Source organism: Coregonus lavaretus (assembly GCF_964263955.1).
Source record: "Coregonus lavaretus genome assembly, chromosome: 28".
Classification (NCBI taxonomy): Eukaryota; Metazoa; Chordata; class Actinopteri; order Salmoniformes; family Salmonidae; genus Coregonus; species Coregonus lavaretus.
Window position 1 is genome coordinate 29,305,951 of NC_140015.1, and position 27,927 is coordinate 29,333,877.

At 44.7% G+C, this 27,927-nt stretch overlaps 1 protein-coding gene across 1 annotated transcript; it reads left to right on the forward strand.

Annotated features, from left to right (window-relative positions):
- Positions 1-27,927, forward strand: LOC311103741 (serine/threonine-protein kinase/endoribonuclease IRE1-like). Its single transcript, XM_084145381.1, has 22 exons — positions 1-241; positions 7,292-7,412; positions 11,408-11,441; positions 11,940-12,012; positions 12,772-12,844; positions 14,682-14,804; positions 16,066-16,167; positions 17,117-17,378; positions 18,747-18,825; positions 19,282-19,441; positions 20,026-20,141; positions 20,256-20,459; positions 20,782-21,025; positions 21,215-21,305; positions 21,602-21,791; positions 22,035-22,134; positions 22,375-22,574; positions 22,810-22,957; positions 23,636-23,763; positions 23,929-24,052; positions 25,793-25,860; positions 25,951-27,927. The coding sequence occupies exons 1-22, from the start codon at positions 161-163 to the stop codon at positions 26,680-26,682; spliced, it is 3,453 nt and encodes a 1,150-aa protein (XP_084001507.1). The 5' UTR covers positions 1-160; the 3' UTR covers positions 26,683-27,927.

Here is a 27,927-nt window from a genome sequence, read left to right on the forward strand (position 1 = left end):
ACAGTGCTAGATACACTTGAGAACCGAAGCAAGAAGAATAGCAACGCCACAGACAAACTGAAATGTTTTGATACCTTAACTCTTTGGGAAAGCCTATTTAAAACGTGGTTGTATCGACGCATTGTATTCTATGTAACTCGTACTACCCCGGTTGTACTGTATGATGGACTGGACGGTTAGCAGTCGGGCCCTAGTGTGGTGCATTTTCACGTTACTGTGTAGTATTGACCCACTTCAAATGGTAAGTAGATAGCTAACCTAACTTACGATACTGAACCTTAGTGGGAGGAATTGGCCTATTAGCTAGCTAGTTAGCTAATGGGTTTAGGGGTTAACTAACAAGAGAAAAGACGGGAATGGCACCACTTAGCTAATATTTAGGACTAGTTAACTAGCTGATATTTTGGGCTAAATGCTGGTTAGCTAGCTAACTTAGCTAGCTAGCAACCAGCTACGGTCATGATACTAGCTAGCTAATAACCACTAATGTATTTTATGCCTAGCTAACTTGTGTCAACTCCAACTAAGGCCAATATTGTATGTTGTTACTAAATTGCTTGAAGTAGCTACTGTAGTATTAGCTAGTCTCCTGTTTTTGTAGTAGGGAACATTGGTTACTTTTTATAAAAAGTTTACAGATAATGTCTTCTTGTACAACATTTATCCAACAAGCTAGCTAGCCATTAAGTCACACTAGTTGGCTAATCAAATCATGCCATAAGATAGATGAAGCCAAGGCATTAGAGCCAGGTTAGGGACCCTAGCAAAATTGATAAGATTAGACTTTAGACCCCCATGTAAAGAGTCTGTCTGTAAAGACCAATCAGTTGAAGTTCCATCGGCTAACTGGTTGCTGGATCAAGCCCATTGCTCTGTGTAAAATGTTTCTTTCTAAATTGTGAAAAACCATCAAAGAAAATATTGTGTATAGTGCTTTCAAAATTAACTAGAAAAGGTGTGTCCATTCCATGTTGGCCTCTTGCCTTTTCCCTAGTTATCAATCCAGTGAAATACTGCACTGTCTCGATCTGCCTAGCTACAGTCATTAACTCCCACCCCAGACAGAGGTGTGAGGAAGAGCTGCTGGAGATTAAAGCCATAGCTTGCTGGTTCAGCATTTGCAATTATAGGTTTATAGTTATTAGCCACACCACAGTATATAGGCTAGGCATACATAGCCTGTGTAGTTATCTATGTAACTTTCACCTACGATTTTATACCCAATGGATGGCTAATACAGACCATGCAAAAAATTTCCAATTTATGACAGGAGGACATGGTGTCTTTTTACCATGGAAGATGGATTCTATCCAACATACAGCTTTATGAATAGCAGTGCACAGATGTTTGTTTAACACACTCTGCGAGCTAGTAATTCAGCATGCTTGTTCTGGTTGTGCTCACACTCTTGCTGTCAGTCTTGTAGATAGAGCTGGGCGATATGAACAAAAATTCATATAACGATAAATTGACTGAATTATCATAACGATAAATTGAACGATAAGTTTATAACATTAATGTGCACCACAGTTATATTTTTATATTATCCTTAATACTTCTACTACTTTTAATGTTGTAGCTATCAGTTGTCCCATCAACAATCAGCCATATTAGCAAACTTATTTACATTTAAAACTTTGAATTTCTCTAGTAGGGCCCTATAGGGTATTTATCGTAATGAATGATATCAGAAAAATGTCCACGATAAGTGGTCGGTTTGATTGGTGTTGATCATTTTCGGTTTATCGGCCCAGCTATACTTGTAGGCAGTGCTAACCATGTGCATATAGACAGAGTTCAGTCTGTGTATACTCTGTGTTTGACTGTGTGTGTGCGCCCTATCTTAGCACAAGGCCAATGGCTTTGCAGGCACTTTGTGCGGTTGTATTAGGGTCTACACATGCGGCAGAGACAGTGCCACTGTGAATGTTGACGAATGGAAGGAAGCTCAAATACCTGTGCACAGAAAAATCACAACACAAACATGCTTGATGTTTTAAGTCTCCCTGGGGTCTCTGCACACACTAATATCTGGCCATCCGACCTGCCTACGTGTGCATTGCATGTGGGCAAAATAAGTAGACGGTTAAAAGAAATCCACCGTGAAATTTAATGCAAGGTGGTGATGAGGGCAATATGCTCAAGATAGGACACACAGGTTGTTCAACACAAAATATACATAACCTAGTCATGCATGGCCATTTGTACACCATGTCAGTTTAATTTCTTCACCTTCCCAAAAAACATTTCCTCTTTGATTTTGATCTGTGGTCACCAGAAGTGAGATGATAATGATCGTCATCAGTTCCTGTGTTAATTCATGCCTGCACACAAACTGAGCACTACAGCAAGTAGGGAGGAAACATTCAGACCGTTTTGGAAACTTTCCATTGAAAGTGAATTAATGGAGGCATTTAAATAAAGCACTTGACAGAGTGAAGCAGTAAATACCTTGTACTGAGGATTTATTCTCGATGACAAAAAAACTCAAATTGTAAAAGTTGCTGTCAATAACACCCCTTCTAGGCAATGGTATAATCTTATATAGTAGGTAAATTAACAGGGAACCTGCAGATGTGGCGATGAAGGGTCAGAAGCTCATTTCTACATTCAGTTCCACTAAATATTTCCGAAGCAGCTTGTACTGTGTCCGGTTTCTGTTCTCCTATGTCCCCTTCTGGAGGGTGCATCTAGCGTCAATGTTTTTCCACTATTTTTTTGATTAGGCCTATGAATTTCGTAGGCTAGTGTCTCACTTAGTGATTACAGTGGTTGAGAACTAGCATACATCTGGTCCCTACTTTGTATCACATTTGAACACATTTAGGTCTAAGCCTAGATGCTATGTAAAAAATAAACTTCTCACCAGTCTCTACCAGTGAGAACTTTAGCTCTAAGCATCAGTAGCATCACATTACACTGAAAAAGTACTTGTTTTCCCCTCCTTTGTGTTCCCTCTTCCCTGGAAGGCTTTGATTCCCATTGACTAATGGTGGGAAACCTGCCAATCACATGTACCTGAGGACAACTCCAGTCATGGGGTGTATGACATGGTGTTGAGCACAATGACAATATCACTGCACCAGAACTCTTAGGCACATTCATTCCCTATCTCTTTAACAGAAAATGGCCTCATTGCAGAGGGAGAGAGGCAGAGTGAAAGCTCAGAACCTGCCAATAATTTTGTTTCGCCAAGTTTGGGTACATTATGTAACCCTAGCAGTGTTACGCAATGTCTGACTTCTTTCCCCTGTAAAAAGCATTAGAACATGTAAAACAAACGGGGCCCCGCTCCAATGACCCTCTCTCTCTACTCCCTCTGCCAGATACAGACCAGTATAGAACTGAACTCCCCTCCCCTATACTATCAATCATACCTAACAACCGTGTACAGATGTCCCAAGGATGTACTTTTAGGCCTGAAGGTGTTAAACGTTGTTTCGAACAGTGCTAATTCTCACAAACTCCAACCGTCCAGCAGATGTTCCAGAGATGTTGATGATTTTGAAACAGAGCAGGCAGGAGGTTTGTGGGGATGAATAATAATAAACTGACATTGATGGTTATTGTTTTACTGTTCCTGGTACAGTTCTTATGCGGTGACAAAGCAGTGGGAACAGCCACAGGTGTCCAGTATTGACACAAGCTCTCTCCGGTGTGTAGGCTAAGATTACAGCAGGGTTAACTGCGCAAACAAACCCAGGAACATACACGTTTCCTTTTTTTTACCAAAGACATTTTAAGAAATACTGCTAAATAAATGAGATGTAGCTAGCAAACAGCACCTAAGTGAAGTGGTTAGGTTATTATTGCTTTGAGCTCATCAGATACGCCTAGCTTCATACAGTAACCTTGGTTTTCTTTCGTTACTCCAGGAGGCTGAGTGTGTTTGGTCTGGTCCATTTGGTAGACTGTAGACAGCTGGGAGGAAGACAACATAACAAGGCTGTCTGATTCATAGAAGGCCAGGGGTGATTCACTGAAGTGTGCTCTGTTTGTTCTGGATGCCATGTGCTCCTCAGGCCCTGGCTCGCTTGTTCTAACAGCACTTAGGCCTAGTTCTCCCTCATAAGTGGCTGAGTGCTGGGTAGGGCCTCTAGTAATTATAGATCAGTGATCTGCCTCTAACAGAAACAGCAGGGGCTAGTTACACTATCCTGATGGCCCTTTTGGAGGGGATGTTTCATCCCATAGAGTTAGAAACGAAATCCGTGTCTCAAGTAGTTTAAGACATTCAATTCTATGTTCTACTGTCCTAACTTGGGTTCGGCTGGAGGAGTGGGGGTGGGGTAGGTTGGTACACAGAGGTCAGCCATGGTACTAGAATCACTCTGGCCCGGGGACTCCCGAGTGGCGCAGTGGTCTAAGGCACTGCATCGCAGTGCTAGCTGTGCCACTAGAGATCCTGGTTAGAGTCCAGGCTCTGTCGCAGCCGGCCGCGACCGGGAGACCTATGGGGCGGTGGACAATTGGCCCAGCGCCCTCCAGGGTAGGGGAGAGTTTGGCCGGCAGGGATGTTCTTGTCCCATCGCGCACTAGCGCGGGCCGGGCGCAGTGCACGCTGACTTGGTCACCAGGTGTACGGCACATTGGTGCGGCTGGCTTCCAGGTTAAGCGGGCAGTGCGGCTCGGTTGGGTTGTGTTTCGGAGGACGCACGACTCTCAACCTTCGCCTCTCCCGTGTCAGTACGGGAGTTGCAGTAATGGGACAAGACTATAACTACCAATTGGATACCATGAAATTGGGGAGAAAAAGGGGGTAAAATACAAAAAAATATATAATAAAGATTCACTCTGGCCCTAGCTGCCTCCTTTAGCTGAGTCATGGCTATAAGGGATATAGCTTTTGTGAAATTAACGTCAAAAGGTAAAAAAATGGGTGCATTTTAGTTAACCTTTTTCCTAACCTTAACCCAATTCTCTTAACCTGCTAGGGAAAAGCTTAATCCCATCTTGTCAAAACCATTGAGCAGCGAGTGCACTCTACAGTACAGACACCCCCACCCGGCCTCTTCCTGTGCCAAAAACAAAATGAAGACTACAGATCGCCTATCAGTGTGATGTTTTTTAAAAACTCCTTTGCACTCACTGACCACAGAGACTTCCAAGGAAAGAACCACCCCCTTCGCTTGACCCGGCTTCTGTCAGAGCTTAAAAAAGTGTGGTCAGTGATTCAAGCGCCGCATATGCCCACTTATGCATGCATACATATTTCTTTCCTCACCCTCTTTCTCTGGTTGTTTCATTCTCTCTCTCCAAAATTGCTGTCCATTCCACCACATGTTGGGCTACTGAACCCAGTCTAAGTCTGCCCATGTGGGCTTGCGTCCTCTCCCAGAGAGAGTGATATGAGAAGGACTGGAGAGAAACACATTCACATGTCCACCTCAGCCCACTCTTCGTCTGTGCAGTGACTGAGAAACACATTTCTCCCCGAGTTTCACATTAAAGCACGCCGACCATGCTTGCTTTATCAGCCTGATATGGTGGCTGGGCAGATGGCAGCGTGGCTCTGTTGCAGAACTTCTAGAATATTTGCCTCCTCCTTTAGAACCTCCTCATACCATTTGTGCACTAGCTGCACTCTTAAGTCTCCCAGTCCCAACCCCTTATCTAGCCTTCCTTCCCACTCTTATCACAGACTCCTTTTTTAAAACAACTGTGTTCAGTTAAAGGCTCTGCATGGTCAATCTGACGTCTGAAGTGGCCATACAGCATTTCCTGCGATGCAGCCTCCACAGACTTCAGGGCTTTCATACTTTTTGTGCTTAGCGGAGCAGAGAAGCGCTATTGTGAAGGAAGTTTGTGTTTATACAGGACGTGCCGCCCCCACCTACCATCAACCAATCATGTCAAAGCGGAGCTATACGGAGCCCTCCACATTTGTGAGGTGCACAGCGATGCGGAGCTTGATTTGGCCTGTGCATCCCTCCAGAGGCTCCGCAATTGTGTCACACCCTCCATACGAAGCCTCTGAGCACATTTTCAGATCAAGCATAAATGGGCTTTTAGGCTAAAGGTGTCTGCGTGCTTCCTATCCAAAACAGTTAAATAAATACATTCTCAGGGGCAAGCTGAAGTCTGTAGCCGAAGTTTACGCCCCTTCATCTGTGATTGGTCAACAGTAGGGATTCTTCAATGAGGTGTTTGTCATTCAATGAGAGACAAATCATTTATGCAAAATGTTTTCCTTGAAATACTGCACCTAACATCTTAGTTAGGTGCAAAGAATATCACCTTGGCAAAAATGTCCAAATTAATGACAGATTTCTGGAGTTATCATAGATTAATTCTGACTTTTGAGGTGTCTCAAGATGGACAAACAGTACTATTGATGCTTTTTTCTTATTTTTCAAGCGAATGTATTTTAAGGGACTATGCGAGCAGACGAACCGAAGCATGCAGAAGCCTTAAGTCCCCCTTAACTCCCCCTCAGGCAGGTAGCTAGCAAGACCAAACTCCTCATATGCCTCTAAGTGTTTTACACAGCCATTTTGGAGATGGGGTAATGTTTGGCGATATGGGGGAGCAGTTAACCCTCTGGCATCCCTGCAGTCCATTCAGTTCATCCCCCCTACCCCGGTGTCCCCAGTCTAGTAGTAGTATTCAGGATATGCATTCAATGAATGAGGGAAACAGTCCTCTTTCTCAGGATAGGCATTCCTCTGGGGCCATATAAACTGCAGGAGAGAGGATCACATGCTCTTAACGTACTATGGTTCTCTGTTATGGCAGCACTTTGCCTGTATTCCTATGTAGAGTAGACTATTTTGTGATTATGAATACATAAGTTAGTTATGTATGATCAAACTGATTTGAATCTGTGTTCAATAATACCACATTTTAATTAGTAGCAACCGTTCACATTTACAATGCAACAGCACACCTTGTCTCTGATATGGCTATAGTTTCCATTATTTTTTGTGTCTAGCAATAGAGGCCATATCAGGGCTGATATGGCCAGAACTCTTTGGTCGACAGAATGTAATTGCATTGGCTGTAGATTAAACTATTTTTGAAAGAGGTGAATACTAAGAGTAGGTCCTTGGCTCATGTTGAATACATTTTAGTTATTTAGCAGACACTCTTATCCAGAGCGACTTACAGTTAGTGAGTGCATACATTTTTCATACTGGCCCCCCGTGGGAATCGAACCCACAACCCTGGCGTTGCAAGCGCCATGCTCTACCAACTGAGCTACAGGGGGCAGTGGGGAGGAATACCACTAAAGAAGACATTCTTCTGTTCCCCTATAGATAGTGGTTTAAGTATTTTGTGTTCTGTCTTGCAGAGTTTCTGCCGAGCCAGCACCGTCTCCCTCCCTGAAAGCCTGCTCTTTGTGTCCACCCTGGATGGAAACCTACACGCCGTCAGCAAGAAGTCAGGCTCTATCAAATGGACACTGAAAGAAGGTAAGGAAGAAGAGGAGAGTCCTGAGTAATAGCACTAGCACCTTTGTTTGTTTGTCTCTATCAATCTGGAGGCGCTGTTAGGTGTTCGGGTTACACCTGCGAAACAAAGCGCCATTGTGGTGTTCCACAGGAATCACAATTGAGACCCCTTTACTTTGTGAAAGTGAAGACCAGTTCTGTGTTTTGTCATTTGTTGAATGGTGAAAACCAGATTCAGAGCAGAAACATTATTTTGAGATGTAACTAATCACACAAAGTGTACGAGGCAGTGGGGAGGAGTGCACGTGTCAGCCTACTTTTTTACCTCCGTTGCGTATCATTGCATGTACTAATACTGTAATACAGCTATTGAGGTACTGAATGGTTGGAGAAGTCAACACTGTTCTAGTTCCGTTCTGGTAACCGTGGGAGTAGACTGTCGGTCATAAACTACGGTAGGTGTGTTATCATTCTCAGGGCTACCTTTCATAAAGGGATGTATTGACAGATCATTTTTCACTGACTAATGGCATTTCTGAAGCATTTCTGGGTTTTTAGATAATGGTGGATGTTTTCACTCTATTTTCTGCTCTCCCGGCACATGAGTAAATGCAGTGAACGCTTTGCTCACGCATGCTAACCTGGTAATCATTAACCGGGAGAGAGTGGGACAGATATAGTCTTTAATCATGGTCAGCCATTGTAGGCAGGGGTGAACTGCTCTGCTGTATTTGTATTTCTCGTGTGTTTTTGTTCGACTTTACTTAAGTAATAAAGCCAGAGGGGGTATGGTATATGGCCAATATACCACGGCTAAGGGCTGTTCTTAAGCACGACACACCGCGGAGTGCCTGGATACAGCCCTTAGCTGTGGTATATTAGTAATATACGTGGTATATTGGTAATATACCACAAACACCCGAGGTACCATACTGCTATTATAAACTGGTTACCAACGTAATTAGAGCAATACAAATAAATGTTTTATCATACGTGGTATACGGTCTGATATACCACGGCTTTCAGCCAATCAGCATTCAGAGCTCGAACCACCCAGTTTGATTTATTTTATAGTACTGCTGATATTGATTACTGCATTGTTGGAAAAGCACTTGGAAGAAAGGTATTTCGGTGTACTTGTTTGCGCACGTGACAAGAAAAACACACTTTCATATCTAAACATCCTGTCTGAGGTTACATGGTTAGAATGACACGGTGGATCACAAATGGATGACCTTTCATGTCAAAAGTTAAACCAGTGAGTCACACCTGATACCATACAACATCATTAATAAACGTCTTCCCTGAGGCCTAACTAACTAAAGCCCACAGCCAGGAGGTAGGCAGGTCTTCCCTGAGGCCTAACTGACTAACTCCCACAGAAGGAGCCAGGAGGGAGCTAGGAACCTGTCAGTCGGGCCCAGCAGGTAGGGCCCAACCCAGGGTTGGCATAATGGAGTGAGTCCCATCCCTGGTCCTGTCGCGTCCTTTTTATCCACGCCAAACTTGGTGCAAAACCACGCCCACGAGTAACCTAGCAACATTCAAATCCGCGGTGATTGGTCTGAGTTCGGACGTACTCTGTGACTACGTAAATGCGCGCGAGAGAGGAAGGGTTCGGAGTTTACGAGTGCCTGCCATGCCACGAACCGCCGGAGATGCGCAGTTTTGCGGCCTCGTTTTGAAATGAGCTAAAGGAAAGGCAAGCAACAAGTGACTGAAGATAGCTAACATTACATGATTGTCAGTAATGGTGAACCATTGGAGCTAGCTTTGCCCATTCAGCTAGAGCTAACTATGCAGCATCTATTTTTGTTGGCAACTAGGACAAATGTCATGTAGCTAAGTATCTTAATAGGCCTTTCGTAAACACTTAGATAGCTTAGTGTGGTTAACACAATACTAGACAGCTTCAGCCCAATCGGCGTTGTAAACTAGCGATAACACTTGATATAATTCACAGCTTACTTACCGCCAAAAACAATGCAACTATCCATGATGTCGATGCTATCCATCTGGTCAATCAGGCTGGCTGCAATCACTCACTAAAAAGCTACATTGTTTAATGCAACTTCATATCCAAATTAGGGGGAAATGCAGGGTATGGATGGCAATGTTTTGGTGGGGATTCCGTCTGTAGCGTTCGTTCTTTTAAAACGCAGGAACAACCGAACTCTGACCAATCAGCGCGGCTTTGAATGTTGCTAGGTTTCTTGTCGGTGTGGTTTTGCACCAAGTTTGGCGTGGATAAAAAGGACGCGGACTATGTTACTGTCCTGACCCTAATGCATCTACCAGTGACATGTATGGACACACCGGCCCAAATATACTCTTTCATACGACAACACACACACACATTAATATTCAGTGTGTCCTCCCAAACAGTTATACTATCAGGTGAGGCGCATATTCAGTGAAGGGAAAGAACATTGAGGTCAGATCACAGAACAGGGCTCTCTATCATGACAAATGGAGAAAACGTTATACTAAAAAATATATAAATCTCCAGCATGGTCGTCCGTAAAATATGTCGTCATCACCACCAGTCAGGATTGTAATCATTGTATACATCATGGGTGGGCTTTGTTGTTCCACCTACTATGTTCTGAGTGTTGTTCCCTACTGAATGTTCCTTGGTAATACAGCCATCTGTGACACAGGCTGCGTTTACACAGGCAGCCAAATTCAGATTTATTTTTCCCCACTTATTTGTGTTTTGACCATTCAGATCTTCTCACATCAGATATTTTTCAAAGCTGATCTGACTGGTCAAAAGACCAATTAGTAGAAAAAATATCACAATTGGGCTACCTGTGTAAACGCAGTTCCAGGTATTCCACCCAGCCAGACCCTTTCCAGTCAGAGCAGAGGTTCCATCTGGCTGACCTTGTGTACTCGCACTGCCGCTGTGTGCATTTGTCTAGTAGTAGTAATGTGTCATCACGCCCTGGCCATGTGTGTGCGCCTGTTTGGCAGGGTGGCCTTGGTGCTGGGTCGCATTCAACGTGTTGCAACATTACAGGACATTCAGATATAAATATATTATGTAGATCAGACCTGCTTCTGTCTATCATGTAGGATAGGGAATCATGTCCGCTCTATACAATGCATTTCTATCTGCGAAGTTCAGAATACAACCTGGGTCTTTACAGTGAGTATTAATAAGTCCCCTGTGGTCTACTGGCCACTGTTTATTTAGGCTATGCTGACATCATTAGGCAAATAAGGGGCGTTGGCGTCTTATCAGTTAGGAGTTAGGGCAAGTGTGGTTTAAGTAGCTTTTTAACCTGAGACCAACACTGCAGGGGTCTATGCTGACCATTTTTACAAGGAGCACGTGTGCGCGTAAGTTGAAAAATGTAGGTGCACGCAAAGAAATTGAGGAGCACAATGAATCCTTAGATTTCTTAATTTTTCTAGGCGGACGGGTGCTCCTAAATTTAAATTCCAGGTCGCACAACAAAATATTTAGGCGCATATGCAAGTAAAATGGTCTCACTGTAGATCCCTGCAATGGCTTTCCCAGGAATGGGTGTATTGTTGGTCAAGAGACAAGGAGACTGTAAAGTGCCTCTGTGATAGCATTTTTGTCTCGATGGATCCCTTTTTTGAGAGAGATTGTGTACTGTAGCCTTCGTTGGAAAATATTATTATTACTCTCCACTCACAACATCTGCATGATTACTGTCAATGTCTCGGTTGGTGCCCTTTCTCAAGACCACCCTTTCTCAAGACCACCCTTTCTCAAGACAAGAGAGTGAAAGGTCCCTGACTGAAAAGTTTTCAGTAAACCTTCTGAGTTAATGTTGTGTGTGGGAGTAATCTTTTATGAACTGAAGAACTATGGGGTTTATATTCAGACAGGAGAGACATCAGTGTAGTGGTTCATATTGTGTACTGTAAACATGTTGCTGACTCTTGATCAACCGGTACTGCGCATCATTTGTATTGTAGTGTACTGGTCATGTCACTGATGACTGAAAGGCACATTTTCTTCCCTTTTCTTCTGTGGACAGATCCTGTTCTTCAGGTCCCAACGCATGTGGCAGAGTAAGTATCATCAAGCGTGTGTGTGTCAGTTTGTGTGTGTGCCAGTTTGTGTCAGTGTGTGCATGTGTGTATCAGTGTGTGCATGTGTGTATCAGTGTGTGCGTGTGTGTCAGTTTGTGCATGTGTGTGTCAGTTTGTGCATGTGTGTGTCAGTTTGCGTTTGTGTGTACGTGTGTGTCAGTTTGTGTGTGCATGTGTGTGTCAGTTTCCTGTTGCTCTCAATACACAATCTGCTGAGCATGCATAGCTGTGTTTGTCCTGTTCTGCTTGAGGAATAAGACTGTACTCTATTCAAAATACAACAGGGTTCATTGATGACTGATCTGACAATGTGTAAGCCCTATCCAACAATCAAATCCAACTTTATTTAGGCCTATAGTGCACAGGTGTCACAACACACTTCACCTTGAATTATGTATGATCTGTCTGAGTGTTAACATTCTCTCCCCCATCTCATCTCTCTCTCTTTATCTCCCCCATCCCTCTCTCTCACCGTAGACCAGCTTTTCTGCCTGACCCTAACGATGGCAGCCTGTACTCTCTAGGAGGGAAGAACAACGAGGGACTGACGGTAAGAGAGAGGAACCACTGAACCCCCTTATTAGACTAGCAGGGTCACCCATCACTAGAGAGGAACCACTGAACCCCCTTATTAGACTAGCAGGGTCACCCATCACTAGAGAGGAACCACTGAACCCCCTTATTAGACTAGCAGGGTCACCCATCACTAGAGAGGAACCACTGAACCCCCTTATTAGACTAGCAGGGTCACCCATCACTAGAGAGGAACCACTGAACCCCCTTATTAGACTAGCAGGGTCACCCATCACTAGAGAGGAACCACTGAACCCCCTTATTAGACTAGCAGGGTCACCCATCACTAGAGAGGAACCACTGAACCCCCTTATTAGACTAACAGGGTCACCCATCACTGGAGAGGAACCACTGAACCCCCTTATTAGACTAGCAGGGTCACCCCTCACTAGAGAAGAACCACTGAACCCCCTTATTAGACTAACAAGGTCACCATCACTAGAGAGGAACTGACAGTTTCCTCTTTCTCTAGAAGGCCACTGCATATCTGCCCACCACAGGTGATAAGCAAGTCATGCAAAACATGTAGTGCACATCGGTGTGTGTGTGTGCGCGCATCATGTTTCTGTTTTTGCCATAGTTGTAGTAGCAGAGTCTGTGTGAGATTGTGAGTATGGGCATGGTGTATGTGGTTTATTATGAAATAGCATTGCTCAACATTGACCCCTTGATATTGATACATTCACAGTAAACATGCTTATGAGTGGGCCAACTGACGTTTCCCTGTTTTCCACAGAAACTGCCTTTCACCATACCTGAGCTGGTCCATGCGTCGCCCTGCCGCAGCTCTGACGGGATCCTCTACATGGGTAAGTCTTCCAGCTCTCAGACCTAGAGTATATGACACACACTGACATAACATGTAGACATTTAGAACAGACCAGGAACAGGTTGGACTACGTTGTCATGGATACCTGCTCTACCAAGCCAGGCAACCGTTCAAGTCCCGATCAGGCTGACCTCTAATGAATGAATCTAATCTTGTTAGAACTACAAGACGTTACACTACATTAGCATTCCGTTCACCTCACGGTCATCATAACCCCTGCTCCTTTGAATATACTGCGGCCCGAAGGCGTTAACGTTATCTAACCTATCTGCCGTGCCATTGTTCAGCGGAGAAAATGAATGTCACGTTTCTAGTCAGTCCTGTAGAAGTTTTCACACCCATTCACTGAAGCCACTGCGAGCACAAAGGGAGAATGTTCTGTGTTAATTGTCAAACCTGTTGGCCAATGGCAATTTTCACCTCACACTGTGCTAGACAAACAACTGTAATCTTCAGTCTAAAGCCGCCCTGCAGAGTCAGTTTGAGGAACAGCTCAGCCAACAACATCCTACTCACGGGTGGGGCCACCAGCACTGCAGATAGGCCACTGTTTCGTAATCCATCAGACGTAGTTATTATAGTCCAGCCAGAATAACTATTATTGTCACTCCCTTCAACAACGCAATAGGGAGACAGTGCACTACTAGGGCATGGGGGTGTTTTTAATAACATACTATAGGTAGGTAAACACCCAATACCATCTGGGAGAATGCTGGGTGCATGTCTAGCCCACTTGTGTTTTTACTTAACTGTCCCACCCATTCACTCAAAGTATAATAAGGATAATAAACAACTCTGATTGAATGCGGTTCAACTGCATGTATGGCTCTGCTTTCAGACCAGAGACCAGTAGGTTTTTCCAATGTTATTAGGCTGACTGCTCTGTGTTTCCTAGGGCTGGGCGACATGGCCTAAAAAGAGCCATGCATAATGCACATTCATTAATGGAATGATGAGGAACTTCTTGTAGCAGGCATTATAGAAAATGAACACGGGTCTCATACACAATCTCACAGCACAAGCCCACGTGCTAGTTAGTAGCCAGCTAATCATTATATTTCAAGTCTAGCCAACTTGGATCTATTTGCTAGCTAACAAGGTAGAACAGTTTAGTTGTTATGAACACACCCTTCTGTCCATCCCATAACTGTTTGAACAGCATGTTAGCCTGTCCACTTTGTTCAGATGTTGAAATCAAGTGGCCTACCTAATTTCTCAGAATGAGAATGAGTTGCCAATTCCGTATATATTTGTGTTTTATGCTTATTGCATATTTATAAAAACACAGACTAGACAGCTTGTATAATAGTCTTTGGCTAAAATACTCCTAGCGGTACGCAATGCTGCGAGCGACAGAAACTGAGCATGAATTTTCCAGAATCAATGTTCGTTGATACTCCTGTTTTAGTAGTGTCTGCTCTGTGTGCAATTTGGGGAGGTGAGACATAAAAAGGGTGTTGTTAGAAAGGTTAACTTATCTATTACATAATTTTACTGTATCAATGTCTTTCGGTGTCCATATGACTGATTTCTTTTGGACCAGACCTCAAAATGCAAATAGCGAGTTGAAAACGCTTGTCTTAGAGGAAGAAGTGATCTCTCATCTTTGTTGTTGTGAGTGGAAGGGGGAGGGGCTTGGTGTGTGTGTGTCAGTGGGAAGGTGCACGGTCACAGCAGGAGAGAAGGAGACCAGACCAAAAAGACAACATGAGAAGCGGACATCAACGCCAATAAAAACACCCAGCCCTATTGTGTCCATGTGTTTGTGTCCTCATGATGTCCTTATGTCTGTGTTTTTTATCTGTGTTTGTGTGTAGGTAAGAAGCAGGACCTGTGGTACGTGGTGGACCTGTTGACAGGGGAGAAGCAGCAGACCCTCACATCCTCCTTTGCTGAGATGCTGTGTCCCTCCTCCTCCCTGCTCTACCTGGGACGCACCGGTAGGCCCCTGTAGCTCACACCACACCCACCCACCTGGCTGGCTGGCATGGGGTCTAAACATCTCCACGCCATATTATTCACTTCTCTCCCTTTAGCCACTGTGTAATACCTATGAGGTTCAGTTAGGCCCAGGCTCATAGAGATGTGTTCTGTCTATTCGTTCCAATGGATAGGCCCTCTTTCCCCACTCCTCCTCCCCCGTCCCGACACCTGGGGTGACATGATTATCAGACACATGAGAGATCTCCCTGCTAATGGCACTTATGTAAAAGTCAGGCGTCGATGCAAAGCCTCTCTTTTCTCTCTTTCTGACATGTTAACCAGGATCCTGTTGTACTGGGTTTCGTTTTCCACACCTCATTCACGTCCCCTTTACAGATCTGGGATCAGCTCCCCAAATCCTAACCTTAACCATTAAATGTGAATCTGACCCAAGATCTGCGATTAGGGGCAACTTGACTGCCTTGGAAATGCTACGCTACTTCCCATGCCCGTTTGTACTCCCACTGGACCTCTGTAGCTCAGCTGGTAGAGCACAGCTGGTAGAGCACGGCGCTTGTAACGCCAATCCCCGGGACCACCCATACACAAAAAATGTATGCACGCATGACTGTAAGTCGCTTTGGATAAAAGCGTCTGCTAAATGGCATATTATTATTATATTATTATTACATTTTAGTCATTTAGCAGACGCTCTTATCCAGAGCGACTTACAGGAGCAATTAGGATTAAGTGCCTTGCTCAAGGGCACATCGACAGATTTTTCACCTAGTCGGCTCGGGGATTAGAACCAGCGACCTTTCGGTTACTGGCACAACGCTCTTAACCACTAAGCTACCTGCCATCCTTGGTGATCTGTCATACCCTGTGTCCTATGGCATCCACTTTATTTTTATGTGTCACTTTAGATGACTTGTCTGTGGCTTGTTGTAGATATTTATGGCAGTTGTAAGGGTCAGGCTGCCAGTGCAGCAGTCCAAGAAGTAGCCTATGAATGCTTTGAGACATGGAGACGTGGGATAACTCTGTCGGGGGAACATGAATTTGGACTTCTGTCATGTTATCCTGTGTTTTTCTAAGTTGGCCAGTTTTGTCACCATAGCTAGCATGGCTGTATAGTTGTAATGAGCGGTCTCACCATTTCTTCCCAAAGCACAACATCACCATGGGTTGAGTCCTGTGGGGTTTAGTTTCACTACTCTGGCATATCCTACATGTTTTAGGCTACAGTATATAATGTTGTCCCTTTGTCTTCCCCAGAGTACACCATCACCATGTACGACACCAAGAGTAGAGAGCTCCGCTGGAATGCCACCTACTTCGACTACGCCGCCACGCTGCCTGACGATGACACCAAATACAGTAAGACATGCTTTTATACTACTTCTCTATAGTGACAGTCTCTATAGCGACAGTGAATGCAGGCAGTGTGTGAGAGAGACTGCGTTGTTTGAGATATGCTGTCTGGTAGGACTGTGATGATACCAGTATCACAATATATTTTCTATGGCAAAAATGAAAACACAAAGCAGATCACTCTTTGGTCCTTTTAAAAACCTGCTGTATGTAAAATATTGTGTGCTATAATAGCTTGGAATATAAATGAATGTGACTCTGGATGACAACATAATGATGGTGGTTTCCAACAATCGGGCTGTTTTCCTAAATTTACATTTTAGTCATTTAGCAGACGCTCTTATCGACTTACAGTTAGTGAGTGCATACATTATTTTTCATACTGGCCCCCCGTGGGAATCGAACCCACAACCCTGTCGTTGCAAACGCCATGCTCTACCAACTGAGCTACATCCCTGCCAGCCATTCCCTCTCCTACCCTGGACGACGCTGGGCCAATTGTGCGCCGCCCCATGGGTCTCCCGGTCACGGCCAGCTACGACAGAGCCTGGATTCGAACCAGGATCTCTAGTGGCACAGCTAGCACTGCCTTAGACCACTGCGCCACTCGGGAGGCGTGATACTAATGAGTATTGTGGTACTGATATCGTCCCGGCCCTGCTCTCTGGTTGAAGGCATTTCTCATACTACATAGATCCAGGGAGATGATTTTATACTGTCATAATCCTCAACATATTACTATAGAACATCATCCAATATTAAGGAAACCAATATTAAATATGATTCTCCTCACGTCTCTCTCCTCACATCTCCATCTCTCTTTCCCTCTCTCCCCTCTCTCCCTCTTTCTATATATGTGTATATATTATCCACCTCACGTCATCGTTCACATAGTTGTACTGATGCAATACGTACACCCAGTTTACACCCCCCTCCTCTCCCCCTCTCCTTATAGAGATGGCCCACTTTGTCTCCAACGGTGACGGGCTGGTGGTGACAGTGGACAGTGAGTCGGGTGATGTCCAGTGGATGCAGAATTACAACTCCCCCGTGGTGGGCATGTATATCTGGCAGCGCGAGGGCCTGCGCAAGGTGCCGCTCACCAACGTCGCTGTGGAAACGCTGCGCTACCTCACCTTCATGTCAGGCGAGGTGGGCCGCATCACGCAGTGGAAGTATCCCTTCCCCAAGGAGAAGAAGCCCAAGAACAAGCTCATGTAAGTAGACCGTGTGAACGACAGTGGCTCCCCTTTAGTTACTCAGCTATGGAGGCTTGACTTAAGATATTACTTTGTATGTGGCTTATGCTTTCATAGAAAAACACAGACAATAGGATGAAACTTTTTCATTGTCACTTTTCGACAGGGAAGAGTCTCTATTTTACCCTCATGTCATTGTTTTTCTAGAATAAATACCCCAGGGGATGGGTATTTTAAAGTGTAGAGCTGACTACTGTTTTAGCTTGAACTTTCATGCAAATCTTCCCATAGCCATGGGCATTGAATGTGCATACACACACACACACACACACATACATACATACACACATATATATACATATATATACATATATATATATATATATATATATATATATATATATATATATATATATATATATATATATATATATATATATATATATATATATATATATATATATATATATATATATATATATATATATATATATATATATATATATATATATATATATATATTGGTTAAGAACAGTAGCCCCGCCCTTTTCTATACACAATGTTTGTTTCTATCAGCTCCAGTCTATGCTCAGCAAGGCTCCAAGCAGAGCCTCTCCCCTTGAGCATTTGCCACAGCATTTCAGCCAAGACCATTCTCCTTTGACTCCTATTGAAGTAGTTTATCATGCTTATTTAGCCACTTCAATCTCTCTTTGATGATTAATTAAATAATTTACTCTGAATCTGTTTGATTGTTTTCCTTCAATGCATTTTTTTTGTAAACGGCCCCTTTGAAAATGCTTTTGCTGAACTCTTGAAGTCTGACAAGTAATGTAAGATGGGGTTGAATAAGTTGATGTTGCAAGCAGCATGTGTTACAGTATTTGATCTCCCCATCCTGAGAACAGGGGTTGGCCCCAACTCTACCAGTCATGTTAGAGCTTTGATATGCATTCCAGGGCTCTGAATCATTGATGGGGTATTGAAGATCCGTTTTATATCTATGTTTGATGATTGCACAAGCCAGTGGTGGTGTAGTCAGGACTTGCAGAGATGTATCACTTTATGAACAAATGATGCACATCCAACCAACACAGATGGACTCTTTCAGTCGTGGTTTCACAATACAGTTCTGTACTTCTATTTAAACCAGCTTTCAGAAGATACGAGAAATAAGAGTTTCAGTGGGTGATCTTGTAGTGTGTGTGTGAAATTGTCTGTTTGTAACCAAGAGTGTAGTTTTCTGACTCAAATCAAAGCTGTCTACAGTATAATAGAGAATCTCCCTATTATAAATGGCCTGGTTAAGGTAGACGATTAGGCTTCTCTTAACCCAACCATGTTTAAGGCTAAGATTAAGGCTATCCTGTTCTGTTGTCTTCACAGGGCCACACTCTACGTAGGAAAGCACTCCACCAGCCTTTACGCATCGCCCTCCCTGGTGCATGATGGGATCACGGTCGTGGTGAGTGACACTAGGCTCTTCTGTGTTAGAACAAAACGTGACAATCTATCTAGAATCTAGAACATCACCAAACAACTGGATGCTTCTGGGAGGTGATCACAGCCCAAAATCAAAGATGTGTGTTAAGAGTCACAGGGACCCTGCACTAGTGTTGGTTTGGGTGTTTACCTGGCCACAACCCAGGTCACAATGCCCCTCTCAGGCCTGGGTCACTGCAGCACAGAGGAACATGGGATAGTATCAGCAAGACCCCTTATGAATGGACCTAGGAATTTTGTATCTATTTACAATAAAATGTTGAGAATAATTTTCAGTTTCCTTCTAAGTAGTAAAGGAGGTAGTCATGTCTGTCAACATTTAACAACATTAAACTATGTTAGCATGTCAATCACAAGGTGACTTCCTTGGTTAAATAAAATATCCATAATAATCTAGTGGTTTGTGTGTCTCCTGTAGCCCCGAGGCAGCAGCTTCCCCATGCTGGAGGGCCCTAACAGCCAGGAGGTGACCGTGGAGGAGGAGTGTGTGATCACTCACAGGACCAGCGTCAAATTAAACGCTGCCCTGAGGGAACGCAACCACATCAACTTCATGAGGAACCACCTGCTCCTCATAGGTAGAAAACACTCCTCTCTTGCATTGCCCAGTGTCTAGCGCCCTCCGGTGTCTAGCGCCCTCCGGTGTCTAGCGCCCTCCGGTGTCTATAATATAATATAATATGCCATTTAGCAGACGCTTTTATCCAAAGCGACTTACAGTCATGCGTGCATACATGTTTTTTTTTGTGTGTATGGGTGGTCCCGGGGATCGAACCCACTACCTTGGCGTTACATGCGCCGTGCTCTACCAGCTGAGCTACAGAGGACCACATTGTGTAATTATAGTGCCCTCTGCTAGATGCTCAAAGTCAGTTGTCAAATGTGGAACACAAACACTGTCCATACACTTCAATGCAGTTGTGGCAGTAGAATAAGGATGGAAGGTGGTTTTGAGAGTGATGTCAGTATGATGATGATTAAAGGATTCAGAATATGTTATTGATGTTATATAGATACATAGATGTTATATAGATACATAGATGTTATATAGATACATAGATGTTATATAGATACATAGATGTTATATAGATGTTATTACACACAATGTGGAATATCATCATAGTGATGATGCTGATGATGGTTGGATGCGTTTCTCTCCCAGGTCATCATGAGACGCCTCCTGATGCCCATAACAAGATCCTTGAGAAGTTCCCTGACAGTATCCCACGCCAGCAGGGCAATGTCATCCCCCCCACCACAGAGAAGACCATAGAGGAGGTGTGTGTCAGTCCTTCAGCATGCCAACTAACCTCTCCTCTTTGATTGATTTGATTTTGTTGGGGTATAAAAAATATATTCTCCCTCTTCCCCCCCCCCCCCGTCCTCCCCTAGAAGGTGAATGAGAGTGACATGGGAGACGGCCCCACTGTGGGCCCCAGCCCCCCGGCGGTCACCTCCATCCAGGAGCAGCCGGGGCTGACCACACCGGTGAGAGTAGAGGCCCCTGTGGACTCCATGCTTAAAGACATGGCAACCATCATCTTCAGCACCTTCCTCCTGGCCGGCTGGGTAGCCTTCATCATCATCTACCCCAAGGTGAGGGAGCGCTGACACCTAGTGGTGGTCTGGTGTATGGTTGTGGCTGTTACTGCCTGGCTGGACAGACTTGTCAGTCAACAAGCTGAAAATGAGAGTGAGGAAAATGTAGTCCACAGTTTAGTTCCAGTATGATGGTAGGCTCTGTGTTAAATGTAGGAAGGAAGGCCACAGTTTAGTTGAAATGTTGAGTTATAGATATAACACATACCTGATATGACATGAACACTCTATCGCTCACTTATACATGGACCCTGTTTTCTGGTTTATATACACACACACACACACTCATACCCTCTCCTCTCCATCTCTCCTCTCCCAGAGTGTTCACAAGCAGCAGCAGCTGCAGCATGAACAGTTCCAGAGGCAGTTGGATGAGAGGCTGGATCTCCTGAGGAGACAGCAGTTCCCTCCCCCAGGGACCGACCTTCCCCTGCTGGCCCCGGACGCTGACTCAGACCACAGCAGCCCCAACGGCACCCCCAACATCACCCCCCGCGCATCCAACCACTCCAACCTGTCTGTGTCCGAGCTGGGCAGCTCCGCCAATGAGCATGAGGACGGAGGTATGGAGGACACAAGTGGATACACACACATTGATAAAGGCACACGCAATGATTCACATACACTGACACTCACACTTACATTAGGTCTAGCAACGCTCTATTCATCTTGATGCCTGGGTATTGTTTTGAAAATTAGAGTAAGATACTCTTCTGATTCCAATATCTGATGTGTTTTTTATGCTTAATCAGATGAGGACTCTGACGTGGTCAGAGTTGGAAAGATAACGTTCCGGCCCAAAAATGTTTTGGGACACGGTGCAGAGGGAACCATCGTGTATAAGTAAGTCTCAACCCAATCTAATGTTTCTACATTTGTAACAAAATGAAGTGTCTTTTTTAGGTCTGCTCAGTCAGTCGTTCAATCACCTCTACTGGTCATAAAGACTCTCTGGAAACTCTTTGGCCGCATCCCCATTATTTCTGTGCAAGTGCACACTTCAGCAGAGGGCTAGAGAACTGGGACCCTTTTTTTATTTTATTTTAAATAAATGTTAAGTTTTACAAATACGTCAACCTTTCTTTGTAAAGTGTCTGTTTAGGAGTGTTCTACTAACCTTCCCCTGCTCTGTCCCCCAGGGGTCAGTTTGACAACCGTGCCGTGGCGGTCAAGAGGATCCTCCCAGAATGCTTCAGCTTTGCTGACCGTGAGGTGGACCTGCTACGTGAGTCAGACGAGCACCCCAACGTCATCCGCTACTTCTGCACCGAGAGGGACCGGCAGTTCCAGTACATCGCCATAGAGCTGTGTACCGCCTCACTGCAAGAGGTACTGCAGCCTCACTGACCACCAAACACAGGGGTCTGCAACACCCGGCCCACGAGCCAAATGCGGCCCAAAGCCAAATGTATCTGGCCCTCCAAAGTTGTCTTATGTACTACAACAGCCTCTCTCTTCCTGACCTATCAGCTTACGCTCTCTATTAATTCATTTGTTCATTCATCCTCTTAAACTTGTTTCTTGTTACCTTTACTCACTCACTGGTTGCGGACTCTGTGTTTCCTTTTTCAGTATGTGGAGAGACAGGATTTTGACCGCCATGGACTGGAGCCTGTGATGCTGCTGCAGCAGACCATGTCAGGACTGGCACACCTGCACTCCCTTAATATAGGTAATAATCACAAGATGTGCACCTCCACTAGGTTTTAATATAGGTTTTCATGAAGATAACAAAGGTTAACCTCCCATTTTTCAATATCAGTTACAGTTAGGGCAAACCCATACAGTAATATTTTCAATATGAATCACAAGACTACTGCACCTGGACTAGGTACAGTAAACATCTAAGATCCCTAGGTTACAGATTATTCTTCCAGCCTGATCTGATCTTCTCCACTCTTCCTGTCCCCAGTGCACAGAGACCTGAAGCCCCACAACATCCTGGTGTCCATGCCCAACGCCCACAGCCGGGTGCGGGCCATGATATCCGACTTTGGCCTGTGTAAGAAGCTGGCGGTGGGCCGACACAGCTTCAGCAGGAGGTCCGGGGTGCCCGGCACCGAGGGGTGGATCGCCCCAGAGGTCCTCAGTGAGGACTGCAAGGACAACCCTGTGAGTGGTCCCTCTCTCTCTACTGGAGACATGACTGGTCCTGATTTTACAGATAGCAGCTGCCATGAAAGACAGGCCTGTGTGACTGACACTGTCTGATACTAATTTCAATTGGTGTGAATGCAATTCACTGTTACATACTTATATTGCCTTTATCAAATACATTAATTTCTAGCCATCAACAGAATGCCATCATTGAAATATGAACTCCTAACCTCTCTCTCTTCCTCTGTAGACGTGCACGGTGGACATCTTCTCTGCAGGCTGTGTGTTCTACTATGTGGTGTCCCGGGGATGTCATCCCTTTGGCAAGTCTCTGCAGAGGCAAGCCAACATCCTGCTGGGAGCCTACAGCCTGGACCAGCTACAGCCCGACAAACATGGTGAGGACATCACTTCCTGTTCTCAGACCCACAGGAAGGCGGTGAGGGAAAGTTGGTGTAGGATTGGTTTGGAAGTGATTTGATTTAAACCAGGATGTTGACTGCCTAAGAAACAGTGGTTTCTTGCTAGTGAGCATCAGTTCAGCCTTTGAAAGTACAAAGAAGAGAGCGATAAGTTTACATTTGGTAGTTTTGGTAAAGGCTGTATTAGAGTTATTATAGATAGATAGGGTCCTGATGTTATTGCAATTTGGTGTAAATGCAAAACCCAAACATTGCCAATCCGTTGTTTCACATCAGAGACCGCTGTTGTGGAAAACTCGATCCAAAGATTAGGCAGAGACTCATTTATAATTATAATAGTGAATCTTTAATACAGACGAATAGCTGCAAGGTAGATCCCTCTGATCGCAGTCAGGGAAGGAGCTCCAAGAGTATGTCCCTTATATAGTGGAAGGTACAATCATATTGTTACACAACAGTTATTTATACAAGCAACAGTTCCGGAACACAATGGCCTTGTTTTAGGGTGCAGACATAACAGGAGTCAATGAAATGCAGAACATCACAGTCCAACACAGAACAATAACATAACCCTTGAGAAGTGACAACAGCTCACCCCAATTCTGCCACAACACCGCGCCATAGTGACTGAGTGTTTGGTCTTGTCTTTCCCAGAGGACATCGTGGCCACAGACCTGATAGAACAGATGCTGAGTATGGAGCCCCAGAGGAGGCCTTCTGCTGAGAGCGTGCTCAAACACCCCTTCTTCTGGAGCCTGGAGAAACAGCTACAGTTCTTCCAGGTCACAATCAAATCCAATACTTTTCTATTAAAGCTGTTTTACATAAATCAATATAGCACTAGAGATGCAACTGTGAACTCACATCGATGAATATGTGCAACATGTTCCAATAACGGCATTTTATTTTAAAAATAAAAACCCAAATTGAATCTTGTTTCCTTGTAGGACGTGAGTGATAGGATAGAGAAGGAGCCGCTGGACGGACCAATTGTAAGGCAGCTGGAGCGAGGGGGGCGGGCCGTGGTGAAGCTGGACTGGAGGGAACACATCACAGTGCCTCTACAGACCGGTAAGAGACTGGCCTGAGATCCGTTATAGCTACAGACACATACCTGCTCTTACAAGACTTTGTCCATGTCATGAGTGTGCGCTGTGCCATTGTAGACTGGTAAAGAGACTGGTCTGAGTTCAGTTTTAACACTGCTACTATGCTAGTGCCTTTAATAAATGAAAGGGTATATATTTAATGAGTTAGGAAATTATATGACCTACTACAGTTTCATACTGAAGCCTGATTAATAGTTGCCCAGTTACGGTTAATGTTTCTAGAGTGCAGAAGAGATATGAGTCTAGTCACTGATAAAATGCAGTGACTGTGGATGTGGTTAGCATTTCCTGTCAATCCAGACTGCAGCATTTAAATTTAGATTTACATTACATTTACGTAATTTAGCAGACGCTCTTATCCAGAGCGACTTACAAATTGGTGCATTCACCTTATAGCCAGTGGGATAACCCCTTTACAACGTTTTTATTTATTTTTTTTAATTTTTTGGGGGGGGGGGGGGGTAGAAGGATTACTTTATCCTATCCCAGGTATTCCTGATCAGAGCCTGAAGGTACGGAGGTGCCGTTCCCCTCACAGCTCCGTAGGCAAGCACCATGGTCTTGTAGCAGATGCGAGCTTCAACTGGAAGCCAGTGGAGTGTGCGGAGGAGCGGGGTGACGTGAGAGAACTTGGGAAGGTTGAACACCAGACGGGCTGCGGCATTCTGGATGAGTTGTAGGGGTTTAATGGCACAGGCAGGGAGCCCAGCCAACAGCGAGTTGCAGTAATCCAGACGGGAGATGACAAGTGCCTGGATTAGGACCTGTGCCGCTTCCTGTGTAAGGCAGGGTCGTACTCTCTGAATGTTGTAGAGCATGAACCTACAGGATCGGGTCACCGCCTTGATGTTAGCGGAGAACGACAGGGTGTTGTCCAGGGTCACGCCAAGGCTCTTCGCACTCTGGGAGGAGGACACAACGGAGTTGTCAACCGTGATGGCGAGATCATGGAACGGGCAGTCCATCCCCGGGAAGAAGAGCAGCTCCGTCTTGCCAAGGTTCAGCTTGAGGTGGTGATCCGTCATCCATACTGATATGTCTGCCAGACATGCAGAGATGCGATTCGCCACCTGGTTATCAGAAGGGGGAAAGGAGAAGATTAGTTGTGTGTCGTCTGCGTAGCAATGATAGGAGAGCCCAGTGAGGATATGACAGAGCCAAGTGACTTGGTGTATAGCGAGAATAGGAGAGGGCCTAGAACTGAGCCCTGGGGGACACCAGTGGTGAGAGCACGTGGTGCGGAAAATCAGCTCATCTCAACCTGAAATGCTGCTTTGCTTCCTGTTGAGTGTTAATCTTTATAGGGCTGTTTCATAGGGTTGTTCTAATCTTCAAATGAGTGTCTCCAAATGTATTTGCTAATTTAATATGCTACTGTATGGGAAAGAAATGGTGTGTGAAGATTCACTGTGACTGTTGCATTCATTACTTTTCTAATTTGCATAATACAGTCATTTCACTATTTAGCTTGGTGGTATGTTTTAGTTTTAATGCCTTGTGGAGAACTAGTAGGCCGAATATTTCCTGACAGGTAGCCTATATTTATAGGATATCTAACTTTAAACCATGACATTGTGAGGTATTTCAATCTTGCTGCATTATGAGACTTGAATAGGGGATTGGTGTGTCTTGCAGGTTTTAGGATAAATGATTAGAATGTACTGTGTGGATTAGTCATTGCATGTATTGTCTCTTTTGGCAGATCTACGCAAATTCCGGTCGTATAAAGGAGGGTCCGTCAGAGATCTTCTCCGTGCCATGAGAAACAAGGTATGGGTGTCTTTCCAGCTAAATGATGCGTGTGTAACTGATTTAGATGGACGTTTATATTAATCTTAAACTCTTTTGTCCCTCCTATAGAAGCACCATTACAGGGAGTTACCAGCAGAGGTCCAGGAGACTCTGGGCTCCATCCCTGATGACTTTGTCTCCTACTTCACCTCCCGCTTCCCCCACCTACTGCGCCACACCTACCTGGCCATGCACACCTGTGCACACGAGAGGTCCTTCCTTCCCTACTACCCCAGCTCAGAGCAGCTCACCTGGATACGGACTCCCTACACACACCCCGGGCCACGCACACACCCCGTGCCCAAGGCCACACCCCCGCTGCAGACACACACGTTGCAGCCGGAGGAACCAACACCGTCAAACACCGTACCCTCACAGCCTATGATGGTGTCAAACACAATCCCATCCACAGCACCCCTACAGTCAGTGACCGTATCAGACTCTACACCCATACAGTCAATGTCAATCACAACAACAACAACAACAACACCCCCACAGTCAGTGCCAATCATAACAATACCCCCACAGTCAGTGTCAATCACAACAACACCCACACAGTCAGTGTCAATCACATTACCAGTAGAGCCAGTATCACCCACATCATTATCAGTCCAACCAGTACTGCCTATATCACCCCCACCCTCGTCCACACTGCCAGACCTGCCTCCACAGACAGTATTGCCCACCCAGACCTCAGAACCCCCCACACCGTCAGAAACCCCCCTTACAGATCCTGTCCCACCTGGACCACACGTACTGCCAGAGCCACATCCAGCCACACAGGACACGGAGCCTGCCTGAGAGCCAACGAGGGGTGATGGATGGGTGCGGCAAAGAGGAGCGTTGCCTTATGAGTGGACATATACTGGGGCTCTGTTGCTCTTTCCTGTGCTGGTGAGGACCAGGCCTGCAGTGCCTGGGAGCTGCCGACAGGGGGAGAAGCAGCCCAAACCAAGTGCCTTTCCTGCTCAACTGAGACAAAATGGCTCCGAATGGAACCGTCCCAAGTCCCAAGGTCCCTCGAAGCATCAAGAAGCCAGCGTGGAAATGAACTAGTGAGGGGCCGTACTGTGTAGTACAGAGATAATCAGTTTTATTTGCAATGGAGTCCCTCCTAATGTCAAGTATTGTGAGGTATTTAAGTATAGTTGGGCACAAAATACTTGGCAAAGCAAGGGAGGAATTCTTCTGTTGATGTTGTTGGAAGAAAAGTTGACAATGGTAGTTTTACTGTGGAATCTTGTTATTTCTCTTAATGAGCCTTTTCACTGTAAAGAGGTGTATATTTTTGTATAGGAGATGACTTGATAATGACTTGATAATTGTGATGTGGCCATTGTGCCTTTTTAAATAACACTGTGCTATGTATGTGAGCTCTGAGGGTAGACGCCCCTGAAATAGTTTTGCTTGCTGCTGCTAGTGACGGCTTGTCTCTCTTGAATCAATACCATTTCAGTGCCTGTCTTCCTGTGCAGGCGAGGGCAGATAGTCCAAAGGGTGTTTGAACTGAACACTGGTAAAAACATAATGTATGTATCTTTTCTACTTTTATCTAGTCTCTGTTAGCGTTGTGCTGTACATCGGGCACAAGGCAATATGTGATCTGATTGTGTTTCTATTGCAGGGCGTCACCCAAAGTCTTGTTTGCTTGATCTCTGACACACTAGGCATTTAAAACTTGTTCTGCCTGAAGTCGTGATAGGATGATTACAGAAAGTATTCACCTTACATTCTGGGTTATGGGCTTGAGTTTTTTTTACCATTCTTTGATGGAGGAATTATATATTTTTCTGTCATCCCATATTCCTTAATGATGATCCAACGCAACATGTTTTATTCAATCATATCCATTGTAAGTTGAATGACAGATGAATAGGTATTTAATGTATTACATTTATTAACTGTAATAGTTTGTTAATATTTGATTTATTTTTTAAGGTGGATATTTTGTACTGTCCATACTACACTGATCAGAAATATAAACACAACATGTAAACTGTTGGTCCCATGTTTCATGAGCTGAAATAAAAGATCCCAGAAATGTTC